This window comes from Epinephelus fuscoguttatus, linkage group LG4 (assembly GCF_011397635.1).
Source record: "Epinephelus fuscoguttatus linkage group LG4, E.fuscoguttatus.final_Chr_v1".
NCBI classification, from domain to species: Eukaryota; Metazoa; Chordata; class Actinopteri; order Perciformes; family Serranidae; genus Epinephelus; species Epinephelus fuscoguttatus.
The window spans coordinates 32,547,890-32,575,711 of NC_064755.1; the positions used below are offsets into that span (position 1 = coordinate 32,547,890).

Below are 27,822 nucleotides of genomic sequence, written 5' to 3' on the forward strand. Positions count from 1 at the left end.
TCGCAGTGTGTGCAGATGAACATTGTTTGACTTCCCTCAGAGATCCCTGCCCATCTGGCAGCAGAGATCCAGGTGCTGTCAATGACACAAGGGCGAAGCGAAACGCCGCTCATATGCACACACTGTGATGCCACACAGCTGATTCAATATCAACAAAGTTTCCCTTTATATTCATTGTCTTGTGTGGCGATCAGCAGCGATGTGCTGGTTCACTTTTACACTGTGATCTGTAGCCTATAGTTCGGCTTTAGCTTCTAACTATCTTTGTCTTTTTAACCTGTTGTTGCTGCTGAGTCAGTTTGACATCCTGGATATATCCTTCAAACACAGACTGTAGACCCCTCTGTCTGCTTCTCTCTGCAATCACTGTTTCATTTCTCCCAATATATGATAATATTTCTTCAGGGAGTGCAGTTAGTTACAGTGTGGGCTCCATGCTTACTGCGACAGCTTGTCAGACTTTTGCAAAGGGGTGAAATGTCCGTTAGCACATTCACCTGGGTGTGTTCCCATGGATGCTGATCGGAGCCAAAGCTCATAAATACCCGCGACTACTGCGGAGTCATTTGACCTGGGTGTGAATACCAATTAAAACCTTTCCTATTGCATTAAAAAGCCAGATGTTAGTGAGTGTCAGCAGGTTTTTGTGCAATGGGAAAGGGGTTTAATTGCCTAAATATTTGGATCCATATTTTAGCTGTAAATGATTAGACAGTTTTGACAGTGATGGATGACTGAGGATAAGACAGTGAAGAGGAGGAGGGGGGGGGGGGTGTCACCTCCTGTGCACATGATTCCCAGCTACGCCCCTGATCAGCGGCAGTCATATCTGAGATGTGAAAGCACAAAGAAGGAAGGGCAGAGAAAAGACAGGGGAGGAGGAGGTCTGCGTAAACCCCGCCTCCGGTCTCGGATCCTCTCGCAAGTCTTATTCACAGCCTCTCACGTTGGAGATAGAGAGAGAAAGGGGAGAAACAAGAAGAAGGGCACACACGAAGACGAAGAGGACGAAGAAAAGAGAGGGGAGCAGCAAAACGACCATGGCAATATCCACAACGTCTCAGCCTGAGATAGTGTCCGACCACAGCGCACCTCTACCACCGTCGACCACTGCACGGAGCATGCAGCCGCACAATAGACAGAGTCCAGATGAATGAGGAGCTATACCTGGGCCGTGGACAAAATGAGGGTCATCTTCATCCAAAACGCCGGTTTCGTCGCAGCTTTCTCGCCTTTTAGATGTGAGTCGGTGATGTTGGCAGCGTTTAGGACGATAGATGAGGTGAACGAGCTACAATTAACCACAGCTAGATCATGCAAGTCGACTGAGGAGTGAGGAGAGCAGACAGATTGATTTAGTCTTTTTTTTTCTTTTATTTGGATACAGCTTGCACATACATTATAGCCAATATATCATCTTTAAATCCAACGTGTGTTCCGCTTCCGGCATGCTGCCTGCTGTCGAAATCTGAATACATATTTTATTATCATATTGGCACTAGAATTAATTCACATCCAGTGATACAGGACTATGTATCAGGTAATTATGGACCGATAATGTGCTTAATCCATTAGTAGATTGATTATATAGCGATAATAACATGAATAGGTAGGATGAGAGATCTTTGTTCACTTTGATCAAAGCCAATTGATCAAACAAGACAATCTGGAAATGTTAGTTTCCACATGTAATGATATGACTAGTAGGCTGCGTGTTATTCCTTGTAATTTATTTATTTATTATTACTATTATTAGACCTATAAGTATTATATTATCAATTTATTTTTTAGGTAGGTAGTTTGAAATATTTAACAGTGGGAAGGTTGTTTAAACACTTCCCTAGTGAGATGGAAACCGCTTATTTATCGCCCCACCGGGGGGCAACCCGACCCGAGGCCCAGAGGGGCCAAACCTCAGCGGGCAAACCGGCGGGGGGTGACCTCTCCCCTCCACCTCCACATCCGCCCCAAGCTCCATCCCTACCTGCCGGCAACTCACCCGAAGACACCCCGGCAAGCAGTGATGGACGGAGGAACTCGGGCGTGAAGAAACACCACCACAAGCATAACCTGAAACACCGCTACGAGCTGCTGGAGACGCTGGGAAGAGGCACCTATGGCAAAGTCAAGAAGGCCATTGAGCGACACTCCGGCAGAGAGGTGAGCCACTTAAGCAGCTGTAAACATCTGTCATGATGCTTTTAGTGGGGCCTGTTTTACATGCACAATTCTGTAAAGCACTGGTCTTAAAAATAAGTGCTTTGTTGCTCCAATAGGCGTGTGCATCTCCTGTCCCCTGGGAATTCCCCTTCATGCTCAAAAGGGCCCATGGGGCCAGGGAGCTGTGGCTTGCACACGCCTTGTCCTATGCGGGGCCTCACGACCGGATGCTCGAGTGCAAATCCGGCTACTGACTGACTGATGTGACTCTAGTGATTCCAGTAAAAGCATCATGGAAAACAACTAACTGTCCCCCAGAGATACTACCAGGGACCACTTACATTTTTTAAGACAGTGTTTGAGACACAAGCCACATCTTTCAGTTTTGTTTTTATTGTGCTGTGTGGGTGTGTTCGCAGGGGTCAATCCAACACTTTCTGTTTCTTTATAACAATAAAAAAGTCATTGGCTGTCTGCCATTATAAACTCACCATCTGCTGTTACAGGCCAACAAATCTCTCCAAATATTTCCTCCTGTGGCAAAATTTGACCCCTGTGCCCATTCTGGCAGGCCATGAGGAACTTTCCATGCACTGTGAATGCCAGGGGGAAACTTAGTATAGGTCAACAATGTCCCCCCAGTGGTTTCATAGCTACTGGCAAATGCATGCTTGCTTGATAGGGGGACCATAAACCCTCTGGTACTCTCTACTGGCCTGTCCCACTTGGCTCCTTGTCCTTTCTTCGGTATGTTTTCCCTGTTTATTATTACCATGGCAGCAGCTCTAATGTGAAGTGTTTTACTTTCACTAGAACTGTAAAATTGCACAATGCATATTGTCTGGAAGGGTTCGAATAAATTACTTTGACTAGAGTGAGTTTGAGATATTATTTCCCAAAGCAATTGGCTCAGATTTTTGGCTCTGGGTAATTAATTGAAGATGGGTTTTTTCGTTCTAAAATGGATTGTCTGAATGAGTATTTGACAATTACCCAAGATTCCACATGTGTAGTGTTTCTAAAGCAAAGCTCTAGAGCTTGCCCTTCTGTTGAGACATCTCTCAACCAAAATCTTCAAGAAAGTACATAAGAACACCAGGGGCTGATATTCAGACAATGGGCCCTCGGGCACAGGTGTGCAAAAGGCCCCCTCACCTTTCTTACATGGGTGCAATACACACGCTTTATAAGTGTTTAGCCTGTTTTTGTGCCATTGCTTTGCATCTCTTTGTAGTTGCAATGCATGTTTTTGTAGTTTTGTGTCTGTTTCAGGCAATGTTGTGTCTCTTTTTTGTATTTTGAGTGTCTTTTTTGGTCGTTAAGTGTCTCTTTGTGGTTGTTTTGCTCCTTTTTGTAGTTATTTTGTGTCTCTTTGCGGTTCCTTTGCATCTCTTTGTTGTCATTTTGTATCTCTTCCTGGTCAGTATGTGTTAATTTGAGGAATATTTTGCAGGTTAGGGCAAGAGGGTCCCCCTCCAACTTTGGGCCCCTGTTCTTTTGCCTATTAGGCCTGTTAAGTAATCCTTCCATGGGGTACTCCCAAACTCAGTTGCAGGTTTATTAGATCTAAAACTAATGTGGTCTAGTACAACTCTCCTGCAACAACTCCTATCATTGTAAGGGTTAAACTGATTGGTTTTGTTGAAACTTTTTTAGAGTGATGTTAATTCAACTGCATGGACATTTTTGTAGGATGTAGTTTGTGGTGCTACTGAGCTGTGCTGCATTACACAGAGAGCTCTTTCTCTTATTTAGCCCGCCTTCACTGATATAAATAGGGTTGCCATGATAGGAACACCTGTCAGTAAACAAATAATTCTTTGTAGGTCAAACTCAGTGGCCCAGTGGCTTCCTTTCTCCTGTAATCTGCTGCAGTGTCCCGAGCATAGCATTGAAACTTTAAATAGCATTTCAGTAAAGTATAGGACTTCTTGCACCGCTGTGCTTCACGTGGGAGTTGGTATATCTTAGGGAAGTCCTTTGAGAATCAACGCCTCTGCACATGGAGTACCAGCAGAGTCCAGACAGAGCATGACTGTCAGCCACCTCACGGGCCACGTGTGTCTGGCACTGCGTTGCCAGAGTTTACTTGACCTCTGACTCAAAGTTAGTCCCTTGTGTCCGTGCAGCAGATGCAGCTGTGTGTTGACTGTTATGCAATCCCTGCACCTTTTCCTGGTTCATCCCACAAAACAAATGAGTAGAGCAGAGAGAGCAAAGTGAGGAGACAGACTGAGAGAGAAGTTATGTGTGTGACTGTTTGTATGCACATGTGTGGAATGAGCTGAAGGCACTTGAGGAAGATTGATTAGATGTGGGCACATTCAGTGTGTCAGCGAAAGTGGAACTGAGTGACTGTCTGCTTTAATCTGCAAAGCCATATGTCGTAGTGCTTTGGCAGCTCAATGGAAACCCAACATTATATGGAGTGCAATTGATCATAGAGATCATAGTGCGGGTATGTGACATGTGCACAAGGCTCAAAAAGATGGGTTTCATGTTTGTATACTCATCTGGGAGATAGAAAGAGACTGTGTGTGTCTTAATATTTGCCATCTAGATGACTGTAGTAAAAAGGTTGTGGTGACAGGCAGGCCCACAATGGGCAGTGACACATGAAAGGCCATCCACAGCAGGAAATGAGATTGAAGGGGAAGGTTAATATCCTGTATGGGGATCCATCACAGATGGGAGGGGGGTGGGTAGTTAGCACAGAGACACAGGGAAGCCCACCACCAAAACAAGAGAGGGGTTAGAGAGTCATATTAATATGAGCTTAAAGCACCAGATTACATCATTCCCCAACAATGGATTCACTAGAGAGGTACGCGAGAGGGGAAAACACTGACATTCCTCTGCTATATGTGGTGCCGCTGATGAGGTATTATGATTCCTGGCTGTGTTTGGAGAATATAGTTCTCTGGAAAAGTGACGGGCCTCTTCCTCCCACTCACTCTCTCTTTCTCCCCCCCTAACTCTGACTCACACACACACACACACACACACACACACAGATATTCAACACAGCAGATGATCATGATCTTCAGAGAACACAGAGAAGAGTGAGCTTGTGATGAATACTTCATCTATTTTAATGGCCTGAGAAAGCGCAGGAAGATGTCAGGCTCTAGTGAAGCGAAACATGGACTTTCACTTCAAACAGCTCTGTTGCGAACCAGAGGGAGGGGCGGGGGGTCCCAGACAAGGCTGGCCCCATACCTGGCAGGAGCCGGCGTGGGCAGCCGTGCAGCGCCTGTTTACTGTGAGTGACAGTAATAGGGATCCACTTAAGGACAAACGTAGCTGTGTCAGCCAGCCCCGCCAGCTGGCAAGTGGCTGATCTGCAGTCCTGTTTAATGATCCACATCGGGGTCAGGGCAGGGGAACATGAGGAGATACACAAGAGATACCTGGCTTTGTCTCAAGCCCAATGTGGGAGAGCTGGCTCATTCAGTGAGTTAACTTACAGCGTGGAATGAAGATCATGGCTGTTAAAGATTGATTACAACCCTTTTTTTGGGGGGGAGAAAAGACTATTTGTTTTAAGGCAGCAGTTAAAGTGTACTTGCCTTTGCAGCATAGGTCATTTCTCAGTTGTTGCCTACATTAATGAATTCCTGAATTAATTACTACATTAAATCCAGGAGGTGACTCCAAAGTCAGAAATGTTACTCCCGTTTGGGGATCTGTGATAAAATGTTGATGAGTCTGATGAGGTAAAGGAAAACATCAGTGTTAAGACACAAACAACTTTGACCAATTACGAGCCCAGCATGTGGACCCCCTGGACCCCGTCTTGTTTATTACGGTATCATTTCTTTAAATTCTATGTAATCAAGGCACGCTCTGGAAGGGAACTATTCCGGTTTGGGGTTATTTTTATTGATGTACACGGTAATTAGCTTGGCACTCGCTACTGCCTGTGGTTTGTGCTGAATGGAATAAAGCTGGGCTCCTCAGAATACTACCGCTTAGCTAGGAGAGGACAAAAGTTTAAACTAACAGAATTCAGAGCGAAACAGACTCTATAGAGGCCTGATCAAAGCGAACCCAGGACTCAATCCAGAATGTTTAGGCTACAATTATAGTGACATGTGCTAGACTGTGTGCTCTCGATGGCTTTATTTGGAAAAGGCCAGTAACCTCTCATTTTAAGGAGCACATAGGGTAGAGGTTTAAATGCATCCAGTTGCGGTGGACTCTTACCCCCGGTGGCATTGCCATGACAGTGAAAAATTGTCAAATCAAGTGTAGTTGTTGACTGCTGAACCTCCTGTAGCAGGCCCGTTTGAAATGCAAGTAGACTGAATCACTTCCTCAAGCCTTGCCCATTCTCCTGATTCCTCTATAAAACTCCCAGCAGGCCAGCTTTTCAGGCTATTTCAAAGTAGGCCATTAGCTGTTGTTAATCAGAATGACTAAAAATAAGAGAACGGGCGGTGATGTAAGTGTCTCCTCGAGGACTTTTTGACAGGGGAGGAAACACGGCTGCATAGGTTAATACTGACATATGATTAATGGAGGAACACTCTGACCTCCCCGTCTTCCTCCAGAGACTGTGAACATTTAACACCTTGCTTACCTCTTTATCATGAGTCTCGTCGTCCTCAGCTGCTTCCAGAGAGACGGTTGCTATGGAAACACTATGTTTCACCGTGTGAATCTGACTTCTGATCTCTCTGTTAAGGCCCTGGCTGTTGGTCATTGTCAATGAGCGTCTGTTGTCCTAGTTTTTGCGGTGTGCCCCACACCATCGGCCCCTGTCGGCTTTTTTTTTTCAGCCGATTCAGTGTGTTTAATCGGCGTCTCAAACGGTGGAGCCCATCAGTGAAGGAAATCACTCTGATAGGCAGTTGAACTCAGTGCATGAGAAGAGAAACAGAAGTAAGGAGAACAAATAAATGGCTGAAGTCAAAAGGTGTGAGATCAAACAAACGTGTCGTAACCGGGCTAACTAGCATTTTGAGTCAATCCTGATGGCCTTCTGGTTTCCCTTTTTGAATGACGAATACAGATTACCACCCCCTGCTGGTATTAAGAGGTATTTCCTCTCATGCAGGCGCTAGTTAGCCATTAGCTGTAGTCTTTGCGGTGTGTTCAACTGCAACTTTTCATCGAGACACAAGCAACCTGGGGCAACACAACAGACTGCCTTCATCTCCACTAGTTCTTTGATGTCGGTTTGGTGTGTCAGAGCCTTTTGAGACAGGTTCAGAGTCCAGGTCAGAGACTCAGCCCAAACACTGACTAATACCTGGTTAAATGTAGGCCCAGGCCCTGAAAGAGTGCAAAGCAAGCCTCCATTATAGCATCATGTGTCAGGTTGTTTTTCACCTTCATTTTGCTTCATACAGAAAAGAGAGAGAGGAAATTACACAGTGTGAGACTAAGATGACGCCTCCTTCTTGTTTGACTCATCTGGCTGTCATAACAGGAAGGCCTGGTGAGGAGGTCGAAGGTTGCTATAGAGAGACCCCTCGGAGGGGAGGTAAATGAGGTTGATGAGGTACACTGAGTTTATTAGGGAAAGATATGTAGCAATGCTCACTGAGTTGGCTCACATGTTTTAACTGAGACAGACAGATGTCACATGGTGTGCAGTATGTACTCTGCGAGCACATTTTAAAGTTCACTGATAAGATAATGAACGAGACATGAATGTGCCTCAGTCTTATTTCACAGCTCCAAATTAAATCAACATATTTATGTAATCAGTTTAGGTGGAACTGTTGTACATGATGCACCCGAGCTATCTGTGACTGTGAAATCTAAATTTTACGTTGCGATAAGTCAGCTGATCAAAGCGTCCTCTGTCCTCTGTCTCCAGGTGGCTATCAAGTCAATTCGGAAGGAGAAGATCAAGGACGAGCAGGACATGGTTCACATCCGCCGGGAGATTGAGATCATGTCATCCCTCCGCCACCCACACATCATCTCGATATATGAAGGTGAGGGTTTGCTGCATGCCTGGAAACACACACATGACAAATCATACACACTTGTTCGCCTTGAACACACATAAACAAAAACACACATGTCCGATATCCACCCCCTCCCTCAGCTCATTCAGCACTTGTGGCCAAGCTGCAGGATTGTCATGTTATGACATGCAGATGTCATAATAAGACCTGGACTACAGCTCTGGGATGTTATTCATCTTCTCTGCTCCGTCTGGCTGCCTGGGCCAGTAAAAGTCTGGATGGCTTTGACGGTGTGCGTCTGGATCTCTCTGAATGTGTGTGTGCACGTGTGTGTGTGTGCGTTGAACGTTTGTGTGTAAGAGCGGTGGTATTCGGAGGGATTGCCTCTCTCACATCTAAGAGGTCTCATCTCTTGTCTTCTCTGGTCTTGATCTCAGGGCCAGACATCTGCTGATACTTAGAGAGAACTGCAGCTGGGAACCAGACTGTACTTGTGTATGTGTGTGTTTGCACATATGTGAGTCTTTGTATATTTGTGTCTATGTATGAGCCTGTGTGCACAATTGTGTGTAGCCAAGGAGACACTGAATTGACCCTAGTGACCCAGGCCTGCACCGTGTCTGACTCTGGTCCAGTTCTATGCAGAGGGAGGAAAGACCTTAAGCCTTCCCTGGAGCAACATCAATATATCTACCCCAGGAAGCAACTCTAACTATCAAAGCCTTCAAGTCAGGCTTAAATGGCCCCCTTTTTTTGATATGAGTCCTTTTGAATGACCTTAACGTTACTGGGAGAAAACACAGATTAGAATTAATGGGCAGTGTAAAGGTTAAACAATTCCCATTGAATTCTTTCAACATATCGTTGGCAATAAATCATCTCTTATAATATAGTCTGGGCCTATGTGCAGGCAATTAAAGTCACAAGGCGCTGCGGTGTTCATATGATTTGTGACTTGTGACTATTTTTACACCCGTGTCAACAAAGCAACAGTTTCAGTGCCCTTTTCAGGAGAGCTGCTCTGGCACAATGGCAGCCGGTTGTGTGCCACTGCCCAAACTGGCTTACCCACTGTCCTTTGTTCAGTGTCAAAGTCCCAGGTTGTTATCAGCAATGTAAATAAGTGACAAACATCACTATTTGTCATGGGAACGTGCCAGTAGTCAGCTGGAGGGCTGAAGTGCAGCCAAGCTTTAAGTGTTTTGTATGAGAGCGATTAAAAGAACACCCCGCTTTATAAACTTCAACGAGGCTGTATGGTGTTCCTCTGTGCGCCGCCTTCCTTTAAAAACAGACTGCTCCACCAACAAACTCGACCAGACTCGTTGCTCTCGCCCTTTGGTGTTTCTCCTCAAACCCAGCGTTTACTGTTGTGGCCTGGCCTCCGCCCAGCCTTGCTTTAGAGATATATAGGAGGCCCCGAGATTTGTGTATCCGGCAACACCCTCTTCAACAGCCCCTGCTAACTGCCTTGTGTGAAGCAAAGCTGAACCAGATGTGTGTGTGAAGATTGAGTCTTCACCACTCCCTCTCATTCTGCATCCATCAGCATGCTGTGCGGGGCATTTAAGAGCGGATTTCGCTCTTCACTCCTCAGGCTTAACTGGGTAACATAGCGCCCACCTTTTAAAACAAATAGTCAACCCCAAAGAATGCTGCCAGTGCAAAAAATGATGCATCTAACCAACTACATTGTTAGAAGTGACTGACGCTATAAAGCTAAGCCTGACAAAACTGACACAAGTTAAAGCAATAACTTAAACAGTATACACAGTATATGCGCAAGGTACACTCATTTGCTTCCTTTGCAAGAGTTACGAGAGAAATTTACTGCTAGGCTTGGGTCGTATCAATTTTTTTCATTACTTCATACTACCCTCCTGACATTTCACAGGAGTATACTGTACCTGTGATGTAACCCACCCCAACCCCCACATCAGGCAAGTTCCTATGTCCCACAAGCTGTCTAATAAATAAAGTCTAATAAATAAACAAAATAAATAAACTAACAAATGTTAAGAAAACAAATATTCTTGCACCTATTTATTCCTTATTTAACAGAAAAGTATTTGCCACATTAAGACTAGATTAATTGCCATGGCAACTCATCATAAACCACACTTAATTCAAGCTTTACAGAAACAAAATAGAGCTTGCCAAAATCACCTTAGTTAGTCAAAAAAAATCACCAAAATCACAAGCTCTTGTTTGATCAAAATAAACCCTCAATTCCCTGAGTTAGATATGAAAATATGCTGTTGTCTACACAGTCTTCCTGTGACGAAGCTGGTCAGCTATTGCTAGTCCTGTAACGTTAACCCCACCACTCCCAGTCGCCGTTCTTCGCAGCTCACCTGCCTGTCCTACCAGTAGAGACTGACCTCTGGTGGCCTACGCAGTGCACTGCATCAGCTCAATACAGCATCTCTGTATCAGTTTAATAGAAATAGAAGTGTCTGTATTTTTTACATTATTGAAATTACACTGTCAGGATTTCTCAATACCCTGGCAAACCGTAACACTGTGATGTCACCCAAACCTAAATGACAATACTCTCATGTCTGTAAAGTGAATTTGATGCTGTAGTCAACAGCTGTTAGCTCAGCTGAACTCTGGGACTTTTTAGAATTCACACCGCCAGGCAAAAAAATAGTCAGACAAATTGCTGTTATTACATGTTTTTCTGTGGATTAACTAAACAACATATGACATGTTAATTAGTGGGTGTTTGAAGTGGTGGTAGACAAATTTTGTGGCCTCTGGATAGAGCCAGGAGAGCTGTTTCCCTATAAGTTAAACAAATCGGCTGCTAGCTGCAGGATCATATTTGCCATACAGGTATGAGAGTGTTATCATCTCCCCATCTAACTCTCAGCATGAAAGCGAATAAGTATATTTCCTAAAATGTTGAAGTTTTACTTTAGGAGAAAAAGGGAAATAAGAAGGAGATATTAAGTTAGACCAGACATAAAACCATTCACCCTGCTCTGAGCGAAGAACCACAATTTTTTATTGTATTCATTATACTGCATTCTCTAAAGGTGACATAAGCCTAGATTGTAATTTAAACTCTGAGGATCTTTTTGTTGTGGTAGCTCCGTTCAGTCAATAACAAATTCAGTAAATAACCTGTTAGGTAATCCGCATAAAACCTTCTAAATCAAGAGGTGTGAAGTCTCGAGTGCTTGCTTATTTATTTTCTGCATCAATAGTACTCCACCTCTCTTCTGTATTACACTTTGTAATCATATTCTTCTTGCCACAAGCTTGCAACATTGTCAATAATCAGTGCAGGCAATAGGACAAGATATGAGGGCCTGACCTGTGAACAAAGCCTGATGAGTGACAGCAGGGCTGTAGTGGCGGCTGGCGTACCCAACGGGCCGAAACAAACACAAGTTATGTAAGCCAGGTAATTACTTCACCACCGGGGGTCAAAGGTAAATGCGAACACAAGCTGAGAATTGGCTCTCCAAGCACAGCCCCACCACGGATCACCGAATGTCATCAGAGGGCTGGATCTATCCCGACCTCCCGGGTGCTTGGCTTCCATCCCCTCTGTTACTTCCAGAGTAGCCAGACAGTCACAATCAGGGAGCATTACCATCACTCAGCAACTGTGTGTTTTTGTAGAGGATTATATCTTTAAAAGGACCCAGGGAGGGGGGTGAGGAAAGTGGTGTGACAAACTATGAAGGTGCTCACTCAAGGGTGCAAAAAGCAGAGGCCCTCACCCCCGGTGACCCTGCTGTGTGGGAAAATCAGCCCACACAATACTTAGCAACATGGTTGACTGTGTTGTTGTCATCCACTCAGTGTTCCCTCTCTCCCCTTCTCCCTCCCTAACCATTTTCATTCCCTTCATGCCAAGGCGCTGGCTGGGAGAGAAGCATGTTGCCAAGTTGAAAGTATACACCAGAAGGCTAAATACTGACACAGAATGATATGTTTGGTGACTCCAGTTGGACAGGAATGCATTACAGCAGTACAACTGTAATAACATTACTTTCTCCGGTCACCAGATGTGTAACAGGTCGCCATTTTAATTCACGTGTTATTGTCAGTTAAAGGAGAAGTACACCCATTTTTAAAATTCATACATGACTATTAGTTATCTTAACTCTCTTCTAGATCTAAAAGTCAAATTTGTGATGTCATCAAGTATCAAGTGTGGAGCTGCTCCTTACATAATGAATTGGGAAAGATGTTCTAGATGACACTGAGAGCACATGAGGATTGTTCTGAGTACATGGGGGCATTTTCTATTTCAGAACTGGGAACACTACAATAGAGCAAAGCTTATTTGGATATAAAAGAAACAAATATTTTTTTGGGTCCATAAAATCAGGCTCCCATTCATTGTCTGGCTTTATACTTGATGACATCCAAAGTTTAAAGCTTACCCTGCACTCCATTGTGGGAAGAACTTGGAGAAAAACAACCTCTGACAACAAAACGTGCAATGGACAGTCATGAAAGTCGGAAACCTGACAGTCACAGCAACATGGCAGCGTACACAGTTAAGCACAAGCAGAATTACCTTTTCTTAGTATTATATGTAATGTTTGTTTTATGAGACGTGCTGTAACAACCTCATATTCAGCTAAATTGTACTTGATGGAAGTCTTCGCCAGAAGCGTGTCTCTGCCTCCGTCTACACAAGCGAATGCACACAGCTTTATGCCATTACACTCAGCACCCATTCACACAATTTTGAGCTGTTATGTGTTATTGTAATGAGCAAAGACAAGCAAGACAGTTCACTCATTTTATACGCCATTTCTCTTTGCTGATGACGCTGTGGTATTTGAGGTAGTTACTCTGTAAATGCTTTTAAAGCTCATTAACTTGACATACAACCACTAGTTTGCATGTTTTCCCGAACAGACGCACTGGGACGCATTAGATTGGAAGTCCAGACTTGTGACTTGGCATTATTGACTTCTGTCTTGTAGAAGATTGCAGCATCACTTCTCTGATTACTGGCTTTGAGAGAGAGAAGCTCATGTTCACAAGTATTGATTAAACTTTCCTTGGCCACAGAAATAACCTAATGGATTTCTAAATTTAGTTGTTTCCCTTTAATGTAAAAAAAGGTTTAAATCATTTCTTGTAAAAGTCAGATTGAAGATGAATCATCCAGCGTTGTTTCCTAGCTTTTATCTTGATTTGTTTTGGTCATATAAAAATCCAACAATGTAAAACTGTAGCTACAGTGTATGACTTAAGTGACTGAACAGAAGACACTGACATGAATATTACTTGGTTTCCATTATCATTCAAACACAGAAATACATGAGACAGTTAAGTCATGCATTAGTTTATATAGATATGAGACTAGTTCTGCTGAGAGAAGGGGAAGTTGCACCGTGTTGCCGCAATAAACTGTTGTGCAGTAATTTATGTGATATGGACACTCAGTACGGGGGGGTAAGAATGTGGGAGTGTGTTGTGAAATGTGTCGACATCATGTGAAGTAGAAGTGTAATGTGTCAAGGGCATCGTTTGACCCTGCAGTGTACTCTCTGTCTGCAAAGCTAACTCCGATTTGGTTCCTGCTTCCTCTCTGTTTTCGATGCTCTGCACTCGCTCCGGTCTCTGAGGAGTGGGCTTGATTGAGTTAACAGCCCCTCCCTGCAATGTTGTGAAGGAGCCAGACACATGAGGTGGGGTTTGGGTGATGTAACCCTGGGAGAAATGCAGAGATGTTATGTGTTCCTCTGGAATTCATATACTTGGTCCAAAACTAAAGGGGGGGGGGAACTGGTTTATTCTGCTTTTTTACATAACAACGTCCATTTGTGATTTTAACATGATCGAATGAACCTGGAATGACTTTACAAGCTGTCCTCCCATCTCTGGAAGTATTAATGGACTCCAATTGTTTTCTTATCATTTCTCAGTGTTTGAGAACAAGGACAAGATCGTGATCGTGATGGAGTATGCCAGCAAGGGCGAGCTGTATGACTACATCAGTGAGCGCCGGCGCCTGAGCGAGCGGGAGACACGACACTTCTTCAGACAGATAGTCTCCGCCGTGCACCACTGCCACAAGGTGAGAAAACCCATACCACGCTGTGCACATAGAGAGAAAAAACACGCACATTCATTCTCTTGGTCACCTGAAATCTCTCTCTGCCTCTCTCACACGCATCCAGATTTTGTTTTCCAGGCCACAGCATGCTTATTGTAACATTAACCATGCACCTCCACAGTCATCCATATAGCCAGTTAATCTGCAGGCCCTACACAGTATGCTTTTCTTGGCGCCGGTATAAGGGAGTCATCTGTTTCTGAGCGAAGATGGAACACAGGCCAGTTTAATTCAGGCTTACACTCCGATTACAGTGCGCCAAACAGTCCCTGCATTAATTCGGTCCTCCTCTGTTGACACACTGATGAATGTCCCCAGATACCCCCAAAGCTTTTCCCCGGAGATTTAGCTCCAGCCACACCCATGACATGTCAACCCCCTGTCCCACACCTCACTAACTCCCATCAAAACCCCAAGGTCTCAGCTCTTGTTTGGATTGGGCTCCCCTCATGTCATCCTCTTCCCAGCTGGAGATAGGGGATGATGTCATGGTCCTCAGATAGGAGAGTCCCAGACAGCCATGAATGATGAATCATCACTACCAAGCACAACCTCCCACCGGGTGGGGTGGTGTGAGTCACTGACACAACAAGCAAACAACCATTTCTTCCTTGTATCCACCAATCAGGATCATGTGAACATGAGCTGCCTGCCAGGCACTAACCAATGGGAAATGCCACGCAGAGCGCAGCCCGGAGGGGGGTGGAGTGACGGGTGATGTCACTCCTCCGCATCTGAGCTGTCTGTCTGTCTGTCTGTCTGCATTCCACATGTTAATTCCAGGGTGTTTTTTTTTTAAACCTAAGCATTAATGGCATAGTTGTTTTTTAATCCTATGATGTTGTGAGAACATCAGTCATACAATGTGGTAATTACAGGCTCATGTTTATGTGACACATGTGAGCCGATTTAAAAAGCAAAATCACAGCAGATGTCAGCGTGAAGACCCCAGAGGGGACAGGACCAATTAAAGAGTACTAGACCAACAGGCTGCCTTGATTTCCCCCGAGAGCCACAGGCTGGCTTTGTCAGAGTAAATCATCTCTCAGTACAATGGGCTGTTTATGACTTGGATCCATCTCTGGTAAATAATGCATCAATAGATACATCAATCATGAGTTTGTTTTTTTCCTTATTGTCTTTCAGAATGGAGTGGTGCACAGGGATCTGAAACTGGAAAATGTGCTACTGGATGAAAACTGTAATATTAAGGTAAGTCTGGCCTTTGATCTGTTAAACCCACAGGACTGTCATACCCCACCTGGGCCTGTCATGATAATTATTTTATCAAGTTATCGTACAATATATGGACATGAGCTCAATCAATTTGCTGACCTTAATATTGCCTGTTGTGTTTACATGAGAATGTCACCAACATTTTAGTCAGCATGATGCCATAAACAGCAGGGTTTTCCCCACCATCATAAAACCTGGACGCAATGATTCCTCCTTTTTTTTTCTCTCCGTTCCTGCCTACTTGCATGAGTCTGAAGAAAAATAAAACACTTCAAACACGGCACAACGTAGTTTATCGGAAGCTTGCAGCTGTGCTTTCGGAGTGGAAGAAACGCGGTCCTGATAGGCGTTAGCTTGCCAACCCTTAGCAACAAGCCAGAAAGTCTGTCATTTGTAGTGTTACCCCCCAACAACTTCACCCTCAACTCTGTAAATCCAACAACAAACCACCTGGCTGCCTTGCTGTCCATCCCCAGGATTATGGAGTTAGCTGCGGTTAGAAGCTTTGCTTACCTCGTCTGTTAGGCGCAAGAGGCATCACTTAGACTGTTTTTATTGGCCAAATTTTGAATTAAAGATTTGAGCTTGGAGGTGAAATTTTGTACCATTAAACAGGCCTAATCCTGTCCCAAGTGATCTGTATGTGAAGGGTTAACAGTCACATGGCTGACGTAAGTTCCACACGTACCCCTGTTTCCACAGATTGCTGATTTCGGGCTTTCCAACCTCTACCACAAGGACAAGCTGCTGCAAACCTTCTGTGGCAGTCCACTCTACGCTTCACCAGAGATTGTCAATGGGAGACCTTACCGTGGCCCAGAGGTGAGGCCCACTGAACCAAACAATGACAATGACTCAAGCCCCAGCTGTTTGTGTGTGAACTTAATTTCCAGGATATGTTTTCCTTCTATGTATCCATCATTATCATCATTGTCCTCCCTGGCTGTTATTTCTCACCTTATATAGCTTTCATCCTTATTATCTCACTAGTGATTATCATCACCATGTAGGCCCTACACAAAGAAGTGGATAGGCTTTATTTCTGTTTCTTTGATGGGATTACTGTTAGTCTCCAGTCAAAGGGAGGTCTCTCTTGCAACTCCACAGTAGGTCAGCTCAGATACTGTCTGCATCCCTCCCCTGTCCTCCCCTGCCTACCATGTCTGGCTCCTTTGAAGTGAGGAACTGGAGGATAGTTTTTCCTCACTTTCTCTTCATCTTAATGGGATCGGAATGAGCCTCCACAGCCTCAAAGAGACGCTCATGGTCAAAGTCAAATAGTTTTGGTGAAAGAAAGAGTGAAAATGTCTCCCCAAAGCCACTTATCTGGCAATTCCAGACTCACTCTGAAGGGCGTCGTCTCTAAAATTGCATCAGTTACATAAAACAAAGCAACAGAGGGGGAAAAACTTGCATTTTTAGATATTCAAGTCCAACCGTTCAATTTAGCGTAATTCACTATAATTTACTCCAGAGTGCTAAAAACTACAGCAGTCCGATTGCAATCGAAATTACAGAACCCCGGTTGGGGTGAGGCCACAAATTACAGCAAACACAGGCAACAAAAATAGAACAAAACAATAGTGCGTGCCCTGTCTCGCCCTCGGGAACGGACCAATGGCAACAGGCGAGAGAAGCATTCTTGATGTGGGTCCAGATCCTTTGAGGAAGTACACTAGCTCCTTAACTGGCCCTATCTGATTTCCTCTTCCCAGACTGTGTCTCAAAGCTTCAGCCACCGCCATCAGAGCCACATTCCTCTGGACATCTCATCCTTTCCTAACCACAGTCGACACACACACATCACATTTTTGTCTTTGTCACACTCTCACGTACACGCAGACACACGCTGAGAGCGGTCATCTGCTGATCACTGAATGGCAGCGTGTCTCCGGCGAGTCATCAGGGGCCAGGATATCACGACTCTGCCATCTCTGTTGGACTCATTACCCTCTTCCACTCCCACCACTTCCCACGTGGCTGTGCACCTCCTCATGCCCCAGACACAAAATCTTATGTAACCGCTTACTTAGGAAGCCACATTGCATTAGGTTGGTGGTCAGAAAGTGCTTGCTTCTGCTTGACAGAGCAGGAGCGACTCGGGGGGAGGTTGGAGGAAAAGGATTTATCTGTGTGGAAACTAGCCATTTCCCAGAGTGCCGGCATTTGCCATTATTTCTATGAAAAGCTCGCCAGAGAAGCACCGCAGCATCACAATCTCTTTAACAGAGATGTTCTTGTGTGATGTTGGCGTGAAGAAGTGATATGGTGCTTCTTAATGTCAAACTTAAAGAGTATAACTCAACTCAGGCCTGATGCTGAGCAGAGCTGAGCTCATTCCACAACATTCATTTTAATGCCATGAATCACTAATCAAAACAGGACTGGGAAGACTGTGTTTCTATTACATAACACCCGATCTAACACACCTCGATATTTTGTTTTATTGGCCAGCTGCATACAGCCCACATGCCTTATTTGATAGGCAGTGTGTGTGCTGACTGAATGAAACCGTTAATAACCTTTTTTTGTTGTTTTGCGCAGGTGGACAGCTGGGCTCTGGGGGTGCTGCTGTATACCCTGGTCTATGGAACCATGCCATTTGATGGGGGAGACCACAAGAACCTCATTCGCCAGATTAGCAACGGCGAGTACAAAGAGCCCACTCAGTCCTCAGGTACTCCTGTTTGTAAACCTCTGTTTGTATTTCTACTGCTTTTTGTCACGCTAGGAAAACAAACCTGATCCAACTACCTTTTATATCATAAACTACACCTGGCAAATCTCGTTCAGCTGGAGTGCAGATAGAGTCAGCGAGGTACGCCGTTTGTCAGAAACTGAAACCATTGACCCCTGTCTCTCTGTCTATAAATTGTACAGGACTCACTTCTTTATCTGAATTCCAGAAAATACTCGAAAGTCTTTGAGACATTGGTCCATAAACTGTTTAATGGAATATGGATCAGAGTGCTCTCAGTGAACAGATATCGTAGAATCTGCACGATCCATTACGGATGATGTTCTTCTTGTTTTGACATTTTAAAGAAAGTAAATTTTATCGCCTAAGCTACAAACCTATCATACATCTGATTTGTTACATATCAGCCTATTCATTGTTTATTAATCTGAAGTCGAATTGGTTTAAGGACTCAATTTAAAAATGAAAAAATCGAATGCAGAAATGAAGTTGGAAAAAATTAGTTTTTATTCCCATTATTATTGAGTTCTCATTGTCAACTTAAGATGCTCACATGGTGTGAATTTTGTCACTGTCATTTTTTGCGGTGTTATTTAACTGAGGATACATTACTGTGGTTTACATTGAACAATAGAAAAATAAAACGCCTCCAGATTGAATAATTGCAACTTATGCTTAAAAAAAAGTAGCATGTCGAAAAAATTATAACACCACATGTTTACATGTATCTCTAATTATTCCATTATTTGATGAAAAACCACATCAGGGCCAGGGCCACTTCAAGCATCTGTGAATGTGGACAGACCCAGACAGTTTAATTCTTAATGCATTTCTCATTAGTGCTCATAACAGGGGAATTCACTGTCACGATATTTTGGACCAAATACTTCTATCAGTATTGTGACTATATCGGTGCTCTCTCAAAATATTTACACATTGAGATTTTTGATACATAATCATAAATAATGTGGATGTAATGACTAAGCGGGTGAAGGCAAATAATAGAACAGTTAAAATTACACCACTTTACGGCAAAGCAGCCTTTAAAACCAGGAAAAGACAACACTCATGATGTTACGATACCCAAAAGACGATATCCAGAAGGGGTGGGGGAAATTAACAATACTGCATAGTGTTGTGATATTTTGCATGGCAGTACTGTATCGAAAAACAGCCATCACCTACCCCTTTTTTCCCTGTTACAGAGTTTTTGGGGGGGAGTTGTTCCTTATCCGTTGTCAGGGTCCAAGGACAAAGAGATGTTGTATGCTGTAAAAAAAATCTCTGAGGCAAATTGTGATTTGTGACAGTGGGCTTTCAAAATAAATTGAATTGAATTGAAATTGAATTTTTTGTTGCGTAAATTATTAATTTTACAAATACAAATGAAACTTTTGGTAGCCTAATAGAACAATGAATTCAATTGCTTTTTCAGCCCACTTGTGATGCAATAAAAATAACTGAAGTGAGATGAACCGATTGAAAACTTTATTATATTAGATAATACAGATGTTGACAAAGTTTTCCTTCTGTGACATGATTTGCAGTTGAAAAACCATAATAAATAGGAATATATCGCAATACTGTTGTATTGTGATTAAAGTATTGTGAAAATATTGTATGGTATATCTAGTCACATGTCAAGATATCAATATAATGTTGATATGTTGCCCAACCCTGTAACAGTATATGATGTTATCATAAAGATTTTTATGCCAAGTGGTGTGTACGGTGTGATAATCATCTCAGAAAATATCACGGTTTTACAGTTATTATTTTAAATCAAAATTACTCCTAACAGAATTAAAAGAGATGGGTGATTTTTGGTTCGACATGTTCTATTACTGTAATTGAAACCTGAAACCAGTTTTTTGATGGAAGTCTGTGTAAAAAGTAAAATGAAGTTGAGACTGACCACAGCAAACGTACTTGAAACCATTTTATAAAAACACACGTTTGTGTCAAAAGTCTCCCTTTAAAAAATACCTAAAATAAAGTTGAGATTCTCTCTCCAGTTGTATTTTTTTCCAATATCGAAGAAATGCAAATGTACACAGTATGATAACCATCAATTTTTATATCACCGGTATACTGCTGCAACCCTAGGTGTGTGGTATGAGATGGCTTACAGATTGTTCTCGTTCTGTTTCCTGCCAGACGCTCGTGGACTGATCCGCTGGATGCTGATGGTGAACCCTGAGCGCCGGGCCACAGTGGAGGACATAGCCAACCACTGGTGGGTAAACTGGGGCTGGAAGAACAGTGTGTGTGACTGCGAGACCCAACGTGACCACGGAGGCTCGCCCATGCTGGCCCGCTTCATCGACTGGCAGAACCGCACTGAGCCACGTGGTTCTGGAGCCAAGGCTGCAGCCATGCCCCAGATTTTGCGCCAGAGGCCCAAAAAGTCCAAGAAGGAAAATGTGGAGGCAGGACAGGCCCACTGTGGAGCAGAGGACAAGCCAGGTCTGAAGAGACCCAAGGGGATCCTAAAGACCAGGGTTACTGAGGAGCAGAGGTCTGCCAGTCTGGACGAGGTGGAGTTGGGCCAAGCAGCGCTGCCTCAACAAGCAGAAGTGGGGGAGGAAGCCTCGAGCCCAGATCAAGAGGAGGAGGAGCCGAGTCTGGGAGGAGGTTCACCAGCTAAGATGGTGCCCTCCCTGCCAAAGAAAGGCATCTTGAAGAACAACCAACAGCGGGAATCAGGGTACTACTCCTCACCAGAGCGCAGCGAGTCCTCCGAGCTTTTAGGGGGTGCCAGCATGTCTCTGCTCGCCACATCTCCACCAAAGAGAGTGATGGGGAGAAAGGGCATCTTGAAGCGAAACGGCAAATACTCCACCTACAGCGGGCCTCCATCAGCGGCAGCAGTGGCTGGAGCCCTTGGCGAGCCTCCTCCCTCAACTGACTCTGGTCTGTCTCGCAGTCAGAGTCGGCCCTCCAGCATAGTCGGGGAGGACAGCTCCGTCCTGTCCCTGTCACCCAGCTCCCTCAGCGGGGCCGAGTGGCATCCCTCCACCCACAACCTCCGCCCGAACATCAGGGCCTGCGTCTCGGCTGAAAACCTGCTGCAGCTCGCCAACTTTAAGGGCTTCCAGGCAGCCCCGCCGCTCCAGGGATCCAAGTTCAGCCGTGGCCCCAAAACAAAAGGCTCCCCGGGGGACAATGGCAGCTTCTCCTTGCTGGGGGACCTGGAGGACATGACTCAGGTGTACCAGCAAGCCCTGGACATCAGCAGCAACCTCACCTAACAGATGGGTGGCAGAGAGAGAGAGAGAGAGAGAGAGAGGAAGCAGAGGGAACTGACTGTGTGTGTGTATGTGTGTGTGCACATGTGTAATACTGTAGGTGGCATTAACGACCAGTGTGTTACTGGGATACACCTTTAGGAAAGTGGTGGTTTTCCAAATGGGGCCGAGATCTTGATGGAAATGATACGTCTTGCACATACATACACACACAGATGTACACACTTCAGCTGGCACGAGAGAATGCCACCCAGTCTGCTTTCTTGGCCCGCCCATAGACTTTGCTGTGTTCAACATGTTTACATATTCAGCAAGAAGGCAAGTTAGAATCACAAACGCAGCAACCAGAAACTGGTTGGCTCTCGTTGTACACCACCCATTTTGAGTTTGAGTTTACAAAAGCACCTTAAAACTCACACAGAGCACATGTTTTTGTGATCTTTACTTCCTTTAAAAAAAAAAGAAACAAACCAGGGTCTTGTTCCAATAATAACTGACATTGCTGATTATTTATTAATATTTTCGTAGCTTTTCGTTGAAAACTGGTGGGCGCTGGCTGTTACTGGAAGAGTCCTTGTCTCCAACTCTTTGTGTGGAACTGACATATATAATTATGTTGCTCAGCGATGAGAAACATATATATACTCAGCATATATACCTGTGTCTGCGCTTGTAAAACACGCAGGCAAATATACCTTCATAAAAGCGTATGTCCTATATATGTGTATGATACTAGGGAATATGTAGGAAGTGCCTTTTTTGATTCATAATAAAAAAAAAAAAAAGAATTATGTATGTCATTTCCGTAAAGTGGAGGGAAAAGCCAGGCCAACCTGTCACCAGTTGTGCTTTTTTTTTTTTTTAAATGATGTTTGTGAATGTGGAGAGACCCAGGGCCTTCAGCGCACAGCTGACTAGCTTTAATAGTTTTGGGGTTCAAAGGTCAATCTCAGACAGTTGAGATCAAACAGTCTCGTCTCCTCCCCCCTGCTGATCCTTCCACAAGTAGAATCACACACAGATATGCCGCCTCAGAGAGACCTCCTCTGTGTTCTTTGTCAGTGTTTAAGTGCATACTTTAGTTTGTCAGCAGTTTAGGTGGTTTAGTTAAGCACAGATTTGCTGGCAGCACCAGGAGCCTGGAGGGACTCACCTAGTGGGGCATTTAGTGAAGGGAGATTGCGCAGACACCATCTCACAGTCCTGGAATGTGCCTGGCTCTCTTTACCTTGGTTGTTTCACATTTTCGAGGTTACCTGATGAAACAGGCCATTTTAGTGCGAGATTCAGTTGTTTTTGTTTGTTTTTATTTTTACCAAAGACACATTAGGTGGTTTCATTCGTCAGACTAGTTAATATTTCACCCGAAACTTTTCAAAAGAGCCAAGTAAGGTGGTTTGCTTAGCCTGCTGATGACACAGCAAATTCCTCAGACAAAAAGGCTGGAGACGTGTCGGTGCTAGAGATCTCTATCAGCCCCGGCCCGACTCAGCACAGGTGGGATCTGCGGTCCGCACTCAGCCCTCCAGCTGTGTATACTAGTCCATTATGTCAACCAAGCACAATTAGCCAGCTATTGTTTTCATTTGAGAGTAAGAGAGAGGCAGTGGCGCGTAGAGATTTATAGCTAGAGGGAGAAGGAGAGAGTGTGAAAGAGCGACGCTTGGAAAGGACTTTCCTGTAAAACACAGGAAAGGTCAAGGAGTTAGGTTTATTTTTTTTGAAGGAACTGTAATGTAGAGTAGTGAAAGTAAAGAAAGTGAGTAGAAAGAGTAGATGGAAAGTTTTTCTTTTAATACCAAAGATGTGATGGAGCTTTGGCATGATTCATGGGAATGGATGGGTTACGGACTAATGGGAGTCCTCTGGATTTTTTTTCTTTGGCTTGGGAATCCCCATTGGTGAATGAAATCATCCCTGCGTTGGCTTCACCTCACATTTGTTTTCTTTTTCAGCTTTTATTTGAGATGCTGGAGGCTGTTGATACAGCTTGTCTTGAGGGTCAGTGTGTGTGCATGGCCTTAGAAAGTGTGTTACACTTTTCCACAGCAGCAGAAAAGTGGGGAGAACGGTGACTGACATCATCCAGAATATCAAATGATGTGGATGGAAAACCATGCAGTAGATGACCCCCGAGGAAATTGATCACATGTTGAATGTTTGCAGTGGTCCTCTGGTGTGAAGGAAAGGTCCTGGGTACTGATTTTAAATGAACGACCCCGTTGCGTATTATATTGCATTTTATTGCCTTTTGTATTGCATTTTATTGTCAACTGGATTTACAGTGAGAAAATTATACTATGTTAGTATTTTTGTTTTATTATGCTTCTGTTTTTGATTTTCCAAAATGTAAGAAACTTTATATTGCTTTATGTTATGGCAGAAAATACTTCCTTCCTCGAAGTATTGGGATTTCTCTCCAGAAAAAAAAACAGAAATTGGTGTAGTCTCAGTTTTCCCGTTTTGCTACACATGTAGAGAAGCCTGTCAGCCAAATCCAAATATCCAAAAACCAGCTCTTACAGATTATTTGGAATCGGGCAACATGCAAGAATATTAGCTGACCTGAAGAAAACTGCATCTGTTCCTCTACCAAAGCAGGAGAGGTCCAAAACGCTGCAGGAGAAAAAGGAAATAAAGCAATGGAAAGAATCTGATGATGAAACTTTAACTCTGCCAAACTGGAAATACGTGGTGCATATCTGTTAGTTAGCAGAAAGTCTAATCATAGGAAAACTTGACTGGATATTGTTATGACAATAATAATAAATTAGTATTATTATGTTATTTAAGTATTATTTTCGTCTCATTACTATTGATGGCTATTGCCACAGTTTTTGGTTTTAATTTTTTTTTTGGTGATCCTGGACTGCCAAGGTGGATTAAGTTGCGTGCCTTTGGTATCTTTTATGAACTTTTTTTTTTTTTTTTTTTTTTTTTTTTTTTGATAATGAAAGTTATTATCAATGTGTTTTTATACTTGTATTTATTGGTGATCAAGCCATTTAAATTGTTGTCAAAATACTCCCTGTTCATGCTTCGGCCTGCTTTAGACTGTGTGTTGTGTTCAGGCGCAGATGTGCTGCACACAAAAACATATAACCGTTTGTTCGAAATAGAGTGGTATCATCTCATTGTGAAAGCAGTGGTCAGGCGTGTATTTTTTAAGAGTAACAAATCAATAACAGTTCCTTAAATCCTGTAAAATGTCTTAATTCATCCATCCGGGTGTATTTCTACTCAACACAATGCCTCTGTAGTACTGTATCAACTTAAATAAATGGATCTTGAAAGGTACATGTGTTTGTTTTCATGCTGTGTGTCGTTTGAATGCAAAGTGCTCTGTAGGTTAAACAGTTGGGTGACATCAAATTGTAAGTAGGACAATGAAAAACACCAATTAAATATTGGTATAAATAATAATAAGAAGAAGAAGAAGAAGAACTTTATTTGTGAAGCACTTTATGAGCATATATATATACCTGTAGGCGTGCATACATATTCGCATGGCTACAAATGCACACACTCCCATACACACAATAAGTCTATCAACTGTCAGGAAAAGCCAGTCTGTAAAAGTACGCTTTCAGACGACATTTAAAGTCGTGAACAAAGTCAGCTGATCTGATGCTCAGTTGGAGGCTCCTCCAAAGGCGAGGAGCAAGAATTGAAAATGCTTGATCACTCTTTGTCTTTAACTTGCACCCTGGAACAGTTGGAAGGCCCAGACTAGCAGACCTAAGGGGCCTGTTTGGACGGTGCAGTGTGAGAAGCTCAGTTATATGCTCTGGTGCCAGAACATTCAGAGCCTTGTATGTGATTAAAAGAAGTTTAAAATGGATTCTGAAATGACTCTCTGGGGGATCAATACTAAAGTGAATGACATTCAGATTGAAACACCCATTCACATTCACAAAACTGGCCAATATTGGTGTCTCTCACATACTACTAGTCTCAAATCTTTGTACTCAAGTCCCAAGTCAAGATTGACAAGTGCAAAGTCAGGTCCCAAGTCCTAAACAAGTCATAACAAATGGTAAAATAGTACATGGACTGCACTTGTATAGCACCTTTCTAGTCTTCTAGACCACTGAAAGCGCTTTTACACTACTGATATCATACACACATTCATACGCTGGTGGCCGAGACTATCATACAAAGTGCCACCTGCTACTCAGTAACCATTCACACACTCTCACACACCGATGGAGCAGCCATCGGGGGCAATTTGGGGTTAGCGTCTTGCCCAAGGATACTGACATGTTGACTGGACGAGCCAGTATTTATCATAAAAAAAGCAGTGCTGGCATTGCACTTTTGTATCATATAGCAATATTAGCTACAAAAGAATGATTTCTCTATGTTCATGTCCTGTCTTGGTGTATTTATCTCATCTCATATTGGAATAAATGTTCATAACTTTCTCTTAAATTTTCTGGAAGACTATTCTTCCTTTAAAGAGACATTGTATGCTGTTGCATGTTTTAAATCAAAAGGAAATAAAAAGATTTATGTTAGTTGGTTCAGGAAATAGAAGGAAATTAATTCATTCTTGGCACACTTTTTTTTAAAATAACATAGTTTTTAATCTTAAGGGAGGGTCCAAAATCATTCCAAGTCAAAAGGCAGAAATCCAAGAGAAGTCACGAGTCATTGGTGTTAAAGTCCAATTCGAGTTGTAAGGCTGTTTTCAGACCTAGAGTTGTCTTGCATTGGTCCGAATCAGGGACTAATTTTGTCAGAAAGTTGTATAATTGCCTAGAGTTGGTTCGTGTTCTCACGGCAGCATTTACAAGCGGACCAGATAAAATGCCTTGCGCGAGATAGCTGCTCTTGATTGGACAGAATTTCCATGTGGGAAAAATCCAGGAAGTAAACAAAACATTGAAGAAGAGTACACTTGCAAGATAAATGTGACACTTTCTAATGTCACAATGGAGGGACAACTACACACATTAATAATCCTCCAGGACTGTAACGTGCTCATGTTTAACCCAAACAATGTGTCATGTGACTGCACTTGGTTCAGATCGAGGTCGAAACACGTTCTCACCACAAACAAAACATCACCAGAGTTCGTTTGTAACCGAACTGAGACCACCTCTTCAAGAAGGTCTCGGTCTGGTTGTTTTGATGCTCACCTGAGATTACTGTGTTCACACCTGCCGAAACGAACCGCACTTAGGGGGCAAATGAACTTGAGTTTGATTGAGCCGAAGTCTTTTTGATTTTGTCGAGTCTAAAGTCATCAAATTTGTGATTTGAGTATGACTCGAGCTGAAGTCATACAACCTGAGTCCACACCTCTGCTACTAACGTTCGCTTAATCTATTTGAGTTCAAGTTGGACATCCAAGGGCAGCTTTAAAAAGTTCTTTCTGGTTTGATCCAGTGGTGAAGCTGGATAAATAAATATTCCCAGATGTCCGACCGGGGCAGAACTACAAATACTTCATCCACCGCTCGTCTTCTTACAGTACAGATGAGTGTAAAACAAACTATAATTAGAGAGATGTCCTCATTTCCTTTTTAAGAATGTGTGACCCAAAAACCTACATGAAGGCATGAAGGAGGTCAGCAGTGGTGATCCACATTGCGAAGGAGATCTATTTTCATCTATAACTCTAAAATAATTAACTGAATGGACTGATGGGAGCAAGAGGTTGGGGTCAACATGCCACGCTAAAAGAATACAGGTCACTTTGACTTGAAACAATTTGTTAAAACCTCACGACCTGCTTGAAGCAAAGCAGAGCTACCAACAAGCATGTGCCAGTTTTTCAGGACTGAAATTAGCCAGTGTTTCCACCAGCCTCAGCCGTAAATTAACTTGATGGATTTTAAAGTGATACTCCACCCACAATCTGTTTTTACGCATTTAAAACTAATTCCCTGCAGGCTTGAAAGGTGGCTGTAAAAAGTTTTGCAGTATTGTCCCTCACAGAGCGCAGCACTTCTGGTCTTGTTGGTTACAATAAATTCCAATAGTGGCCAGTTTTCTCAGTGGAAACAAGTATAAAAACATCCATAGAGAGCTTTTAAACCACCTCTGTGGAATAATTCATTCTGCCACTGTCCATTCCAAGTCTTATGATGGTCCAAGTGTATCATATTTCTCTCATTTTTCACATACAACTCTGTGAAGCTCATTAGTGGGCATGCACGTTTGTTTACGCACACTGGAGCGCCCACCTCCTGCTCTCCATTGGTCAGCAGAACAGGCTGGCTGAAGTTTGTTGCTTTATTTATTAGTAATTTTTAAGTGAGATGCCAGTGAACTAAAATAGAAACAATAAAAACACATGAGCTGAATTCAGGTTTATCAGGCCGGTCAATGCTTGATCTAGGATGTTATAAAGGAGCAAGCTGCATGAGCTACAAAGTGTGCAAACTAAAGTATGTGCCTTCTCATGAGACATGTATGAGGGCAGAAATAAACCCAGACATATGTTGGAAAAAAACATAA

At 43.3% G+C, this 27,822-nt stretch overlaps 1 protein-coding gene across 1 annotated transcript; it reads left to right on the forward strand.

The window, feature by feature from the left end:
• The first annotated feature begins 843 nt into the window (after positions 1-843).
• nuak1b (NUAK family, SNF1-like kinase, 1b) lies at positions 844-24,654 on the forward strand. Its single transcript, XM_049573266.1, has 7 exons — positions 844-2,160; positions 7,988-8,108; positions 13,985-14,136; positions 15,322-15,387; positions 16,114-16,233; positions 17,956-18,088; positions 20,267-24,654. Exons 1-7 carry the CDS (start codon positions 1,849-1,851, stop codon positions 21,358-21,360), a joined length of 1,998 nt encoding a protein of 665 aa, XP_049429223.1. The 5' UTR covers positions 844-1,848; the 3' UTR covers positions 21,361-24,654.
• The last annotated feature ends 3,168 nt before the right edge of the window (positions 24,655-27,822 follow it).